The 15,398-nt window shown below is 47.4% G+C and overlaps 1 protein-coding gene across 2 annotated transcripts in view; it reads left to right on the forward strand.

Moving 5' to 3' along the window:
- PNPLA1 (patatin like phospholipase domain containing 1) overlaps positions 1 to 15,398 on the forward strand; it is a 44,126-nt gene that overhangs the window by 21,887 nt on the left and 6,841 nt on the right. For both annotated transcript variants that reach the window (XM_033424141.2, XM_033424140.2), the window contains exons 2-6: positions 3,141 to 3,373; positions 4,886 to 4,951; positions 5,897 to 6,106; positions 6,970 to 7,030; positions 13,521 to 14,090. In XM_033424141.2, the coding sequence (XP_033280032.2) occupies positions 3,141 to 3,373; positions 4,886 to 4,951; positions 5,897 to 6,106; positions 6,970 to 7,030; positions 13,521 to 14,090 (1,140 nt within the window). The remainder of the gene's footprint in view (positions 1 to 3,140; positions 3,374 to 4,885; positions 4,952 to 5,896; positions 6,107 to 6,969; positions 7,031 to 13,520; positions 14,091 to 15,398) is intronic.

The raw sequence follows: 15,398 nt of genomic DNA on the forward strand, positions 1-15,398 counted from the left end.
CGTAAAGAAACAAGCTAAATCTATCCCTCCTGGTAGACCCCCAGCAATTGCTATGCTTAACACCTGACTTTCTATCAACAGAGACTTGTTTAACCAGAAGGTTAGTTGTTTTTCTCTGAGAAAGAGACAGAGAGAGAGGGGAAGAGAGAGAGAGAGAGAGAGAGAAAGAGATAGAGACTCTGAAGACAGAGATGCACAGAGAGACACCTGAGGAGAAGGAGAGACAGAGGTAAAGGCATCCTTTGGTACACAGCCCCGGTGAGCAGCAGGGAAGAATACTAAACTGGGCACCTGAGTGGGAGAAATCAGGCAATCTCCCACCCCCTTCCTCCCTGTCTACCTTGCTAATTTCCAGATAGCACCATTTTTCAGATGTAAGTATATAGGAGATGTCTGTGTTATCTTGGCCACTGCTTTGTCCCTGTCACCCGCCACCATCCCTATATAGCTGAGAGTTGACTGTAAGTGGATAATATACAAAAGCAATGATTTAAGTAAGTTTTATAAGACTAAATATGCATGCCTTTGACCTAACATTCCCACCTCCAGGAATTTATCCTACAGAAAGTAATTAAGGACACAGGCAAAGAATTTAGCAAGAGACTATTCATTGCAGCATTGTTTAGAAAAGCAAGGAAACTAAATAGCCAACCCTGTTGGGGACCTGCTCAATAAATAATGGTATAACCTTACAATAGCTGTCCATACTGCCCGTAAATTGGGTTGTAAATGGTTACTTATTGATGTGGAAAGACATGATTTATTAGGTGTAAAAAGCAAGTTACAAAATAGTGTATACAGCATGACTCCATATAAGTATTCTTATAAGTAAGAATAAATACAAAATATATAATCTAGGAAGACATATACCGAATGTTAATCTCTAGGTGGAGGGATTCTAAGACATTAAAATTTTTTTCTTTTTGCTTATCTGCATTAAAAAAAATTTTTTTTTCCACCATGAACATGTATTTCTTGTGCAATGAGAAGAAATTTCCTTCCAGTCGTCCCAGCAAGCGCCTCCTGCTGGGAGTCCAGGAGTGTACGGGCAAGCTGAATCAGGTGCTCCTGGCTCTGAGGCATTGTGGGAAAGGCCACCAACCCTTGTGAGGCCACTTCAAGCTGCTCATTAAGAATTTCCAAAACAGCGAGTCCCCACCCTGTTTCCACTCCCCATCCTGACTGGTCTTGCGGGCAAGAACTCAATGACCCAACACCTTGGTATCAAAATGCTCAGTTGCTTCATAACCTACTGGGGGGTTGGCTGCCGCCCTCCCTTGAAGCAAAACAGTTTGTACAAGTTGGTGCTTGGTAAAGCTAACCTTGCTAAAACTGCAGGGCCTTCCCAGTTAGCCAGGAGCACCCTCCCCTGTAAGGGAGTGATGGCTAAGATGCTGTGTTGATCAGGTCTACTGCCTCTACTACACAGAGGCAGTTGTGATTCTGAATGTTGGAGAGAAAAAGCCGTCACCATGGCAACCCAGGCTGCTCAGCCTCTGGGATCAGTCCAACACTCAGGGAAAGAAGGTGGAGTCTGGAGTCAGAACAAATACTGCCTGGCTGTCTGACCTCGGGTAGGACACTTAGCTTTTCTCTGCCTCAGCTTCTACATCTATAAAATGATACTAAAGTTCCTTATCCTACCCGCTCCCCGGATTAATGAGGAATAATCTGTAAATGGTAAAATGCAAGAGGAGTAGAGCCTCCCTAGCTTTGGTTTGTCCCCAGATTGCTGTGTGTGACCTTGGGCAAATCACTTAAACAGTTCTGTGCTTCAGATGCTCTGTTTGTAAACAGGAAAGTAACGTGCACTGTGATGGCTTCTCAGATTCATTGTCAGGTGCCCATGAGAATCCCAGAATCTCAAGGTTGGAAGGAATCTTAGCCCTTACCACCCATGCAGGAATCCCTTTGATAAGTTCTCTGACCGAGGTACTTGTCCTGCCTCTGCTTGGTTACCTCCAGTGGCAAAGAGATCATGACTGCACAACTTCCCAGGTAGCTCTCACTGCATGACACTAATTGTAAGAAAGTTCTTCTGTATATGATGTTTTACAATTAAATATTTGTTTAAAAAATTAGCAGTTCTTTTCAGAGCTATTTCTGCTCCTGATTTTCCCAGTGGGTTTGCACAAGGTAGAAATTAGCAGCAATTGGCCAGAGGCAGGTACAGTCCCAGCTCTGAAAGCTTTTAGCTTACTGTAACAGAAGGAGTATGGGTTCCGGGGTCACACACTCTAGGTTAAAATCCCACTTTGTACACTTACTAGATGGTTGACCTTGGGCAACTTATATTAGCTCTCAGAACCTTAGTTTCCTGATCAGTAAGATGAGGATAGAAATACCTACCTCACAGTATTGCTGTGATAGCACTTCTTACTAAGCTTACAACTCTAACTTCCCTGGTAGAATTCTGGGGAATGTGGGGGGCAGGTGGGTTACACCTTCCTCTGCCAGCCCCTGGACAACGCATCTGCCCTCCAAGCCCCATCTGGCACGTGTAGGCCCTCATGTGCCCAGGCTGTGCTCCTCTCAGAAGGAGACAGAAGGTTCACCTCGCCCTCCTGGGAACCCCTGCAGCACAGCCTTGGGTCTGTAATTTAGGGCCTTCTCCCTCTCAGGCCTGTACCAGGGGCCATAAAAGGAAGATGATGCAATGGCTTCAAGACCAAGTTCACCACTCCCTGTAACTCCCCTGCCTCAAGGTCAGCAGCCCCACAGACTTTGCCAGCACTAAGCAAGCATCCCAGGGTGTCACTTGGTGAAGGCTTTCAGCCATATTTAATGGGAATCTCATATGGGGCCAAAAGCCTCTAAGACTTGAAAGAATGCAGTCTGGTGGTGGACTTCAGGCATGGTGATAGGGAAAGCTATCTGGGGTAGAAAAGTGGTCCTCTGCCCTCAACAGGAAGGAGTCAGGACGCCTGACTAGCTGTGGGCTCTCTGGAGCCAGTGACTTCATTCCTCCGTGCCTTGCTTTCCTTGTGTGCAGAATGACAGGTTGATGCCTGAGACCTTCCCTGCGTCAGAATTATAGGTTTCCCCATTTGTTGGATGCAGGATGAGATGGCGAAATCGCCCTTGACCTCTTTTTGCCACGGGGGCCGCTGAGCTCCCACTCCTCTCTGCTTCCTCCACAGATGAGTACCTCCGAGTCCTCAGTGTGGGTGTGGCCGAGGTGAAGAAATCCTTCTTGGGGCCCTTGTCCCCGTCCTGTAAGGTGGTGCAGATGATGAGGCAGTTTCTGTACCGGGTCCTGCCTGAGGACTCCTACAAGGTCGCCACGGGGAAGCTCCATGTGAGCCTCACCCGGTTCACGGATGGAGAGAGTGTTGTGGTTTCAGAATATACATCCAAGGAAGAGCTCATCGAGGCAAGGGGGCGGGACCTGGGAATAAGGGAGGGGGCGGGGCTAGGAATAAGGGCGGGGCCAGGGAGTGGGGGCAGAGCCCAGGGAGTTGGGACAGGAAAGGAGAGGCTGGCCCTGCTTCTCTTGACGGGCCTCTGGGATGGTCCACTTGTCTGCCTCACTTCCTTCCTTCTGCTTTCTGTCCCCCTAGTTTTTCCCTCCCTTCACCCTCCTGGCATCTATCTCTCTATGTCAGGCACGCTGTTAGACAAGATGGACACAGAGAAGCCAAAAACTAATCAGACTTGCTCACCATCCTACATTTCAGCACTCAGAGTCTGCCTCCTTTTGCCTCTGTCTTGCCCTCTGCTCTAATCCTGCAGCTTCTCAGAGGCCCATTTGTATTACCAACAGAGGTCCCATGGCTCCTCTAGGGCCTGGACTTCAGTGTTTCCCCACTAAATTACTCCCAGTTTGTGGGAACAGCTTCCCTCCGCCCCCTCCCTTCCACTGGTCCTTGATAAAAAGGACTGTTATCACTAAACGGGTTAACACTTAGGAAAGGGGATTCTGACAGTGCATTGTTCTAAGCTCACTAATATACATTTTAGTTATGACTTATTATTGCTGGAGAGTGCTGTGGTTATGTCCAGTTTTCTTTCAGGGCAAGAGTTGAGCTGCATGACCCTCCACCCATATTTCCAATCCCCTCCCCTCCTCTGAATACAAGACCCTCGCCACCCATCCTCACATCCCCACACTGGCATGGCCTTGACCCTGGGGGTTGGGGATGAATAGGCAGGGACATGGATACCTCCTCCAGCTACCTCATGTCCCCTGGGTTTATTAGCACCCAGCTCTTCAAGACTTTTCTCTCCCCAGCCCTCTCCCACCACCTCCCACTCTTACCCATGCCAACCAGAGCAAATCACACAAAGCAGGCCTCTGTGTCTGCACCTGCCGTGCCTCCTGCCTCGTGCCGGATGCCCTTCCCTCCTTCCCACCCCACTTCACCTGCTTGGTGAGACTCCAGTCACTCCTGCCAGGGAACTTTCCTTCATCACCTGCCTGCCTTGCAACCCCTGGGTTGGGTGCTTCTTCTTTGGGACCACGATGCCCATGCTTACCTCCATCACAGCACCTGTCACCCCATGTACTGTCACCTAATTGCTTGGTCCCCCTCTGAGCATTCCCAAGGGTGGGCATCTCACCCTCCTTTGATTCCAGGCCCAGGCCAGACACACATTAATGGTTTTTGAATCCCATTGGATTCATGGAAATTTGGTGCTAGAAGGAGCCCTGCAGATCATTGAGGCCACTCTCTCCCTTTAAAACTGAGACATCCGGCCCAGCCTGACCAAGTAGGTTACCAAGGATCCAGCCAGGAGCTGAACCTGGGGCTCCACTTCCCAGGGCAGTGACTCCACCTTGGGTTTAAGAAGGGCCAGGCTGATGGTGTCCCAGATGCCCGCAGGTGATCCCTCCCCACCCAGCCCCCAGGCCTTGGGCATCTCAACCCTGTCCTCTCCCCCACAGGCCCTGTACTGCAGCTGCTTTGTCCCTGTGTACTGTGGCCTCATTCCTCCAACTTACCGCAGCGTGGTAAGTACCTCAGTGTGGGAAGGCAGGTGAGCTGGGATCCAGGGGTGCCTCAGGGCCCCTGTGACCCACATTTGGGAGGAATGGTCTCAGAATTCAGTGGGAAGACCAAGAATTGAAAAGGTCCTTGTGGTTTCCTACTCAGAATTCCCAGCGTAGATAGATTTCTGGGGCTTTAAGAAGACCTTCTCCCCCTAAGTTGGGCTTCTCTCTGGACCCACCAACACATTACTGAACCCAGCAAGTCAAGCTTCCACAGGTTTGCCAGATTTCCCCAGTAGGAAAATTCGGTAGGTCTGAGACTCTGTACCTCTAATCAACTTCAGCTGACGCCAGTGCTGCTGGTCCACGGACAGCACTCTGAATAGGAAGATTTAACCCGTGCCCTCTCCTCATTTTATGTGTAGAGAAAATGAGATCCAGAGATTACGAATCAGCTAGTAGATGGACCCCCGTATTGCATGTCATTCATTTAATTCGCAGGCATCCAGAGGGTTAGAGCCTCAGTATCTGTGATCCTTTGTTCACAGCTGAGGAAACAGAAGCCTCAAGAGGGGAAGGGACTTGAGGGTGGACACAGGGTGGTCAGGGGTGCTCTGGAGGGTGTTGAGGGTGTCTGACCTCAACAGAGGGAGGCAGCTTGGACCCAGGGCAGTCTGGAGGAGGGATGTTTCACAACCCCTCAGACCCACCACATGTGCACCTTCTCAAAAGGCCCTGTGGATGAGCTCCTTTCCCCGGCCCTGCCCTCAGCTGTTAAGGGACTCCACGAGGGGTAACGTGACAGGGAAGCATTCGTTCCTGCTTCATCCAGGGTATGGATGCCCCCGGACCTTGGCGTCAAAGCTTCTCCCAAGGGACCTATTTCTTTGCTCTCCCTGAGTGGGGGAGAGGACCTATGACCCCAGATGAGCATTTCTCACTCTGCCTCCCCCCTCCGCCCTGCAGCGGTACATCGACGGGGCCTTCTCGGGCATGCAGCCCTGCTCCTTCTGGACGGACTCCATCACCATCTCCACCTTCAGTGGTCAGCAGGACATCTGCCCGCGGGACTGCCCCGCCAACTTCTGTGACTTCCGCATATTCAACTGCTCTTTCCAGTTCTCCCTGGAGAACATTGCCAGGATGATCCATGCCCTGTTCCCCCCAGACCTGGTAGTAAGAGACAGGAGGGACCTGGGGGGTGGGCAAGGAGAGCCGGAAAGGGTGATGGGGTCTGGAGTGGGATGGGGGAGCCAATGAGGCCCATTCGGTCCATCTCAAACGATCCCTTAAACTTCCTCCTAAAGCTGTATCCCGGCCTTGCTGCCAGCTGGGTATGTGAGCTTGAACAAGGGCCCTAAGTGCTCCCAACCTCAATTTTCTCCCCTGTAAAGTGAGATGATCTCAGAACCACCGATAGCAATGTTGTCTGAACTCTCCCATTTTGACATACAATGTGGGTTCAACAAACTATGGCCCAGGGGCCAAATCCAGCATATGACTTGTTTTTATACAGCCTGTGAGCTAAGAATGGACTTTCTATTTTTAAAGCATTGTTTAAAAAAAAAAAAACAAGAAGAAGAAGAAGTGACAGAGACTATATGTGGCCTACGAAGCCCCAAATATTTACTGTTTGGCCTTTTACAGGAAAGGCATTGTGGGCAGTATCTGGTGTAATCCTCCAGCATCCTCTGTGATAGATACTGTTTTATTCCCATTTTACAAGTGAAGAAACTGAGGCTGTGAGAGGTTACATTCACCCAGCCACCCAGCCAGTAAGTGGCAGCACTGGGATTTGAACCCAGTCTCCAAATGCTGCTCTTTATACTGTCCAAATGCACCTTCTCTGGGCCGCACCCTCTCCGGCCCAGGGGAAGCTGATGATCGGCTGTTCTTAGCAGGTACTGAAGGATGGGCACATTTTGAAAAGCTCATCATATAAAGCTTAAGAGCAATGAAAGCAACTGCTTTGGAAGAGGGGACTATGGGTCTCTCTGTTGCTACAGCCTTAGTTATTTTCCTGGTGCCCCTCCTTGCAGATCCTGCACGATTATTACTACAGAGGGTACGAAGATGCTGTTTCGTACTTGAGGCGGCTGAGTAAGTACTATGTGGTGCCCCGAGGAAGAGGAGGAAAGTGGGGCAAAGACAGGAAGTAGAAGGGCTGGATAGAGGAGCATCTCCGCCCAATTTGTGAACTGGAGGTGCTCTTCACCCAGGAGAGCTGGAAATGGGCAGAGGGACCTGACAGCCTTCATTGTCCAGATGTTACTGTGGCCAGAAATTAGGACCACTGTGGAAAAGGGGCTTTAGGTTAACTGATGGGACAGTGTCTAGGGCTTTTGTACAAATGTATTTCTGAATTTAAAAACTATGCTTAGGAAATACATAGCTCATATCTCCCTGGAGCATTCCATTCTCATATCATTACATTTTCTTGCATTTTATTCTCTTTCCAATGAAACAGTATTGTTAATGTAGAACTAGATGTGACTAGTTTATGTTTGTGTGAGACTTTTGAGTGACATATTGATCAACAAATGAGAGAGAAGAGCCCTTGCCCTAAGTTGGTTTGGAAAGCATGGTCCCACCCCTGTGTATCCTCTGTGTATTATCTGGGTGGGAGGAAGATTCCAAAGGCATATACTACACACACTAACTCCATGAAGGCCATGCAAACATCTTTGTTAAAAGGAAAGAAAAAATGCTTTTCTATATTTAGAATTAATTCCATAGAGCATATTTCCAGAAAAAGGGGATTTCTGGATCAAAGGGTTTACCTAATGTTATATAATAAATTTTTTTCCATGTTGCCATATGGTCTTTGTAACTGGCTTTTGGGCACCTGTTTAATATTCCATCACAGTTGTACAGAATACTTTGATCATTCTTGGGTTTCCAAGTGTTCACTATTATAAACAATGCTGTGGTGAACTTTTTGTGTATGTAGTTTAAAAAATATACTTAAGGAGTGAGATTAAGGGGTTGAACGAGGTTTTTCTCATAGGATATGTACACTTTTTTTCTCCAAAATTGCTTCCTGCTGGGACTTCCCTGGCAGTCCAGCGATTAAGACTCCGTGCTTCCACTGCAGGGGGTGCAGTTTCAATCCCTGGTTGAGGAACTAAGATCCTGCATGCTGCGTGGTACAGCCAAAAAATTGCTTCCTGCTTTCCTAAGCTCCGCTGTCCTAACTCTTTACTTTCTCCTGGGTCCATTCTCCCGACTAGTGGGGTAGGGAGCAGGAGCACAGGATGGAGAGAATGTGGCTCTGGAGGCAAGGAGCCCTGGGCCAGGATCCCCATCCCCCAAGCTGTGTGAGCTCCAGGAAATCACTCTCCCTCTCTGAGTCTTAGTTCCAAATCTGTAAAAAGGGTTTAGATCCTGGTTTTTGACACACCAACTATGTGACCTTGAGCAAGTAATTCATCTCCTGGGGCCTGTTTTCTCATCTGTACAAGGTGGCTGATGGTGGAACCTACCTCTGAGTTTTATTCCTAGCCATGGTCAATCCAGTCCACTGCCCCCTCTGACCTCTCTGCAGACAGACTCCTCCTAACCCTGACTGTCCTCTGACAACTGCCCCATCTTCCACATTTTCACAGGCGACAGCTGTGAAGCCGAGCCCCCAGTGTCCAAAAGGAGGACGACCTGAGGGGGGTGGTGGTGGTGGAGATGAGGTCTCACCTACAGAGCTTAGGGAATAGGAGGGTCTGGCTAGGGCCTGTGGTCCTTTCTGCCCCAGGTGGGGAGCCCCTCCATCCTTTCCTCAGTGATGTGTATATCGAGGGCTTGAGGTTTGGGGAGCCCCTGATTTGGTTCTTGGATCTCGGAGCAGACACCAATTCCCTGCCCCAGGAAATCCCGTTACACCTCAGATTGCATCCTGGCTACCTGGCTGCCTCCATACCTGTCTCTCGCCTAGAACTTTTCCTTTCTCTTCCTCTCAGGGCAAGCCCTGGGAAGACTTACAAAGTGGGCTGTTAAGCATCTCTAGTCTTCCCCATTTCTCAGTAGCCCCTTACCCTCTCACCCTCCCCGCTTCCACCCTTAGCTGGTGTGGACATTTTCACAGGTATGAACGGCAGTCTTAAACCCAAGGATGAAACTCTAGTAGTAGCATTGCAGGCATCCACTCCTGAATTGGGGCAGTATATGGAGGATGGCAGGTTTTCCCCAATGGCCCTGGAATCACTCCAAGTAGGAACAGACACAACTCATAAGGGAGAAAAAAACTCGTGCTGGCTGCCAGCTGTTTTTGCTTCCTCTCCCAATTTGCAAATGTGTGTGTGGCTTTCTCAGTGCAAGTTTCAGCTCCAGCACCTAAATCCTCTTGGGTTTGGTGGGCCTGGAGTTTTCTCCCGGCACCAGATGCAAGCAGGAAATACTGACATAGCCTGAGAAATCCCCACCTACCATCTGGGAACGGAAAACGGAAGTCTGCTCCAGCCTCCTGCCTGCTTTCTGAAAGGGGGTCAGCTCAGGTAGGAAGCCACACCTGCAAGGTGTCACCCTCAACTCCTCAGCTCACATCCTGGCATCCTCTTTCTCCTCCCTCCTAAGGGTTCACATCTACCTAATTATTCCTGCCACCAGGTGAGCCTCCCTCTCCACCCTTGGCCTCCCCTGACAGCAGCCTTCTACCAAAGGGAAGGACACTGCTTGCTGGCATCCTTGAAGATCCACATTCCCCACACAGACACGTGTACATGGTGAGGTTGGAGCTCAGACGATGCCATGTCTGAAATATCCATCCCATATCCAGCCATGCCCGACCAAACTGACCTTCCTCCCTCCCTTCCTCCCACTCACAATTGGGTGAGTTTTGACACAGACACAGACACACACACCTGCGAAACCAGCACCACAATCAAGATAGGGAACAATCCATCATGCCTGAAGTTTCCTCATGCCCCTTTGGGATCCCTCCCACCTTCCCTCATCCCACCATCCCCAAGCAAACCCTGATGTCTTTCTGTCATTATAGATTAATTTGCATTTTTAGAGTTTTTGATAGATGAACTCTTATAGTATGAACTCTTTTTTGTCTGCATTCTTTCACTCAGCATAATTATTCTGAGATTCACCCATGTCATTGCATGGTATAAATAGTTCATTCCTTTTTTGCGTTCCAATCCACTGTATGAATGAATATACCACAGTTCATTTATCCATTCACCTGTTAATGGGCATTTTAGTTGTATCCAATTTGGGGCTGTTATGAATAAAGCTGCTATGTACATTCATGCATGAATTTCTGTATGGACAAATTCTTTCATTTCTCTTCGGTAAATACCCAGGAATGGAATGACCCGATCATATGGTGGATGCATGTTTAATATGTAATGTGTATATGTCTACAAATATATGTATAACATATAATATTTTAATATAAAATGTAATGTATTTAATTGTAGTAAAACACAATAATATAAAAGTTACCATCTTAGCCATTTTAAGCGTACAATTCAGTAGTGTTAAACATACACTGGTGTGCAACCAATCTCCTGAACTTTTCCATCTTGCAAAAATGAAACTCTATACCCATTAACCAACTCTCCTTTTCCGCCACCCCCTAGACCCTGGCAACCACCATTCTATTTCTATGCGTTTGAATACTTTAGGTACCTCATGTAAGTGGAATCATAACAGTATTTGTCTTTTTGTGACTGGTTTATTTCATGTATAACGTCCTCAAGATTCATGCATGTTGTAACATCTGACGGGATTTCCTTCCTTAAGGCTAAATAATATTCCATCGTGCATATAGAGCAGATTTTCTTTATCTATTCATTCGTCAGTGGACATTTGGGTTGCTTCCACCTCTTGGCTATTGAGAATAATACTGCAATGAACATGGGTGTGCAGATATCTCTTCGAGATCCTATTTTCAATACTTTTGGATATGTACGGACTGAGAAACATACCCAGAATGTATGTCTAACTTTTTAAGAAGTTACCAAATTGTTTTCTAGAGTGGTTGTACCATTTTACATTCCCAACAGTGAATGAGAATTCCAGCTTCCCCACATTCTCACCAACACTTGGTATGGTCAGTCTTTTTAATATTAACCATTCTAATAGGTATGTGGTAGTATCTTATTGTGGTTTTAATTTGCATTTCCCTAATGACTAATGATGCTGAGCATCTTTTCCTTGGCTTATTCGTTGTTCAAATATATTCTTTGGTGAAGTGTCTGTTCAACTCTTTTGCCCATTTTCCCCTAGACCTTGAATATGCTTTATTTTTTAGAATCATTTTAGATTTACAGAAAAACTCTGAAAATAGTACAGAGAGTTTCCATAGACCCCGCATCTAGGTTTCCCTCTTGTTTTAGGTCTCACACTTGTTAGATGTTATAGCATGGTACACACATCATTTGGTGCATAGTATGGTATATTGTTTACAGTTAGTGAACCAATGTTGATAAATCGTTACGAACTAAAGTCCATACTTTATTCAGATTGCCTTAGTTTTTACTTAATGTCCTTCTTCTGACCCAGGATCCCATTCAGGATCCCTCATCACATTTAGTTGTGTTGTCTCCTTAGGCTCCTCTTGTCTGTCACAGTTGCTCAGACTCTCCTTGTTTTTAATGACCTACTGGCCAGGTAGTTTGTAGAATGTCCCTCGGTTGGAATTTGCTTGGTGTTTTTCTCATGATTAGACTGGGGTTGTGGGTTTGCGGGGGAAAGACCACAGAGGCAAAGTGCCATTCTCATCACGTTGTATCAAGGGTACATGCTGTGAGGTGGTGTTTGTCGGGTTTTTCCACTGTAAATCTACTCTTCCTTTCCATACTGTGCTCTTTGGAAGGAAGTCACTAAGAAGTAGGGAGTTATTCTCCACTTCCTTAAGGGCCAAGTATCTACAGAAATTATTGGGAATTCTTCATCATGAGAGATGTGTCTCTTTCTCTGCCTATTCAATCATTTGTTTACCTATTCAATCATTTGTTTATATTAGTATGGACTCGTTGATACTTATTTTATTCTGTGGGTTATTACTCAGTCCTACTTTATTTATTTTCTTACTCAAAGTGTTCCACCTTTGGCCATTGGGAGCCCTTTCAATTGACTCTTTTGCCCATTTATTTTTATTTTTATTTTTTTTGGCTGCACTGCACACAGCTTATGGGAGCTTGTGGGATCTTAGTTCCCCAACCAAGGATAGAACCTGGTCCCTCAGCAATGAAAGCATAGAGTGCTAACCACTGGACTGCCAGGGAATTCCCATCTTTTGCCCATTTAAAAAATGGAATTATTTGTTTTCTTATTAAGAGCTTTTATGTATTCTAGATAAATGCCCTTTATCAGAAATATGATTTGCAAATAATATTTTCCCCCAGTCTGTGATTTCTCTTTTCAACTCCTTAACAGTGTCTTCTGAAAAGGAGAAGTTTTTTTTCCTCCTCTCCCGCTGCGGAGCACAGGCTCCGGACTTGCAGGCTCAGAGGCCATGGCTCACAGGCCCAGCCACTCTGCAGCATGTGGGATCTTCCTGGACCGGGGCATGAACCCGTGTCCCCTGCATCGGCAGGTGGACTCTCAACCACTGCGCCACAAGGGAAGCCCAAACCAAGGGTCTTTGATGCCGCCTGTAAGCTCTTGCATGGTCTGGCCCCTGTGGTCTCCTCAGCCTCATGTCCCATCACAAGTATGCCCACCCCTGTTCCACCTACACTGACCTCGCAGGGCCTTGGCTTCCTGCTGCTCTCCCGAACCTGTGACCCTTGTGTGTGCTGTTCGCTCTGCCTGGAATGCTCCTCCTCGTCCCACCCTGACTACCCCCTGGACCCCTCCCCTGTCACGTCTCAGCTCAAACGTCACTCCCTCTGGGAAGCCCTCCCTGCTCCCGTCTCTCCTAGTACCACATTCTTCACTTCCTAGCACTTGTCTTGGTTAAAACTTGAGGTTATTGGCGTGGTTAGTGCCTGCTCCCAGGCTAGACTGTGAGCTCCAAGAGGCCTATTTTTGTCTCCTTCAACTCCTCAGTGCCTGGTATAATGCCTGGCACATATTAGCTGCTCAATAAGTATCCATTGAATAAGTGGATCAAAACACAATCAGAAGGCTTCCCTGGTGGCGCAGTGGTTGAGAGTCCGCCTGCTGATGCAGAGGACATGGGTTCGTGCCCCGGTCCAGGAAGATCCCACATGCCGTGGAGCGGCTGGGCCCGTGAGCCATGGCCACTGGGCCTCTGCGTCCGGAGCCTGTGCTCTGCAACGGGAGAGGCCACAACAGTGAGAGGCCCGCGTACCGCAAAAAAAACCAAAAACCAAAAAACAAAAACACAATCAGATATTCAATATAAGTTCAAGTAAGTAAAGAAAGGCCATTGAAAAGCACTAATCCAGGAGTCTCTGGTGGCCTAGTGGTTAGAATTCTAGGCTTTCGCTGCTGGGGTTCAATCCCTAATTGGGGAACTGAGATCCTGCAAGTTGTGCAGCACAGCAAAAACAGAACAAAAACAATGAAAAGCACTAATCTTGTTTATGAGAATAATTTGGGAAACCATTTTTTGCAAATACTGTGCTGATGCCAGGGGTTAGTAATGCCACCTGTGACCCCATGCTATTGTTTTTCCTAGATGCTGCTTACCTTAATTCTCCTTCCAAGAGAGTGATCTTCCCCTGGGTAGAAGTGTACTGCCAGATAGAACTCGCCCTTGGCAATGAGTGCCCTGAACACTGTCAACCAAGCCTCCAAACAGAGCGGGCCAGTCCAGAAGAATCCAGACAACTTCATACACAATGGGCTCCCAAAGGGGAAAGAAAAGGTAGCCGTGATCCACCTCTGTCCCCACCTGTGCAGACACCTGAATCCACATGTGAGTGGCCTGTGGCGTCACCTGTTTCACCACCTGCATCGCCACTGGCCTCATCACCATCACATTCTCCAACTGACTTGCCACCTGTATCACTCCCAGCTGTGCACTTCCTCCCCAGCTCAACACCTGGGCTGTCACCCGTATCACCATCACAGCAGGTACAACTGACTGGATCACCACCCAGATCCCCACCCCCCCAGTCATCTATGTCATCCAGGACGTCCCTGGGGCCTTCCGCTGTGGGCACATCTCCAACATTGCCCCAATGTTCTTCTTCAGCATCACCTGCACAGCCACCTGTGGAGGAACTGGGCCCAGAACAGCCCCAAGGTATGGACCCTTCTGGCTTCTCACAGCTTCCTCATGTCTGGATCCCATTGGCAAGTGTGTAACGACATGGTTGCTGATAACATTTGCTTTAGAGGGATGCATTGGTGAAGTTAGCCCGTAACTTTAGCGGCTCTACTTGCTATGAGGACAGACCACCACGAGAGGGCAGTGTACTTGACATTTGTTTTTTTTCTTCTTTAGTCCAGTGATTCTCAAAGTGTGCTCCCCAGCTAGCAGCAATAGCACCACCTGAGAACTTGTTAGAAATGAAAATTCTCAGGCCCTACCACATACCTACTAAACCACAAATTCTAGGGGTGGGACCCAGCTGTCTGCATTTTTTACAAGCCCTCCACATTTGAGAGCAGCTGTTCTAGTAGATTTTTTATTGTGAAAGCTGCTGTGCCAGGGCAATGCTACTCAAGAAGGGGTCTGTGGACCAGTGCCAGTCCCTGAATTATTTGTTACTAGTTCACAATGAAATGAGTACAGAAAGTGAGAGCAAGCGTTTAGAAATGTTTATAGCAATACAGTAGAGCTATGACATCCAAGAGCTTGGTCATTTTCCTACTAATTCATTTATATTGTATTTCACAAAAGCGCTAGTCCATTATGGATTGTAAATATTATTTTAAAAAACTGGTTCTTTACTACAGGTGAAGCACCCCTCTGGGGGCTGCAAAGATGAACTGCTCTTTGCAGAGGGAATGGCATGGATACCAACCTCAAAAACGCAAAAGGAATTCTTAAGTACTATATAACTAACAAAAACTGTGTTGAGGGTATTAATAGAGAATAAGATCACATCTCTTTGGGGAGATAAGGAAGGCTTCTTGGAGGTGACATGTGATTTGAAATGGGCAAGATTTTGACAATTGTGGTTTGTGGGATCCGACAGAGTAGAAAGAACATTTCAGATTTTGTTTATTCCAGAGGCTCAGGTGCAGAGAAGGGAAGTGCAAGGTACATTCAGGATGAAGAGGATACCTGTTTGGCCACTGTGGGTGGTCTGTGTGGGGACCAAGGGAGAGGGGCCCGAATGATGGACTGAAGCCAGGTTGTAGGGTCCTCATGGTCCACCAGCCAAGCTTCCATAGTTATTACGATAAACAGTAGCACAGGTTAGCAAGGTTGCCTTCTTTGTGGATCTGCCCTGAGTCAGGGGTGACCCCCCCCCTTTCTCTGGAATAGGTTCACTTTGTCTTTGTTTTTCTTTTCTTTTCTTTCTTTTTTTTTTTGAATAGGTTCACTTTGATTCTTTTAACAATGAGACAAAACTATCAGAACATTAAGAGTCAGAAAGTGGTT

Source organism: Orcinus orca, chromosome 10, assembly GCF_937001465.1.
Source record: "Orcinus orca chromosome 10, mOrcOrc1.1, whole genome shotgun sequence".
Classification (NCBI taxonomy): domain Eukaryota; kingdom Metazoa; phylum Chordata; class Mammalia; order Artiodactyla; family Delphinidae; genus Orcinus; species Orcinus orca.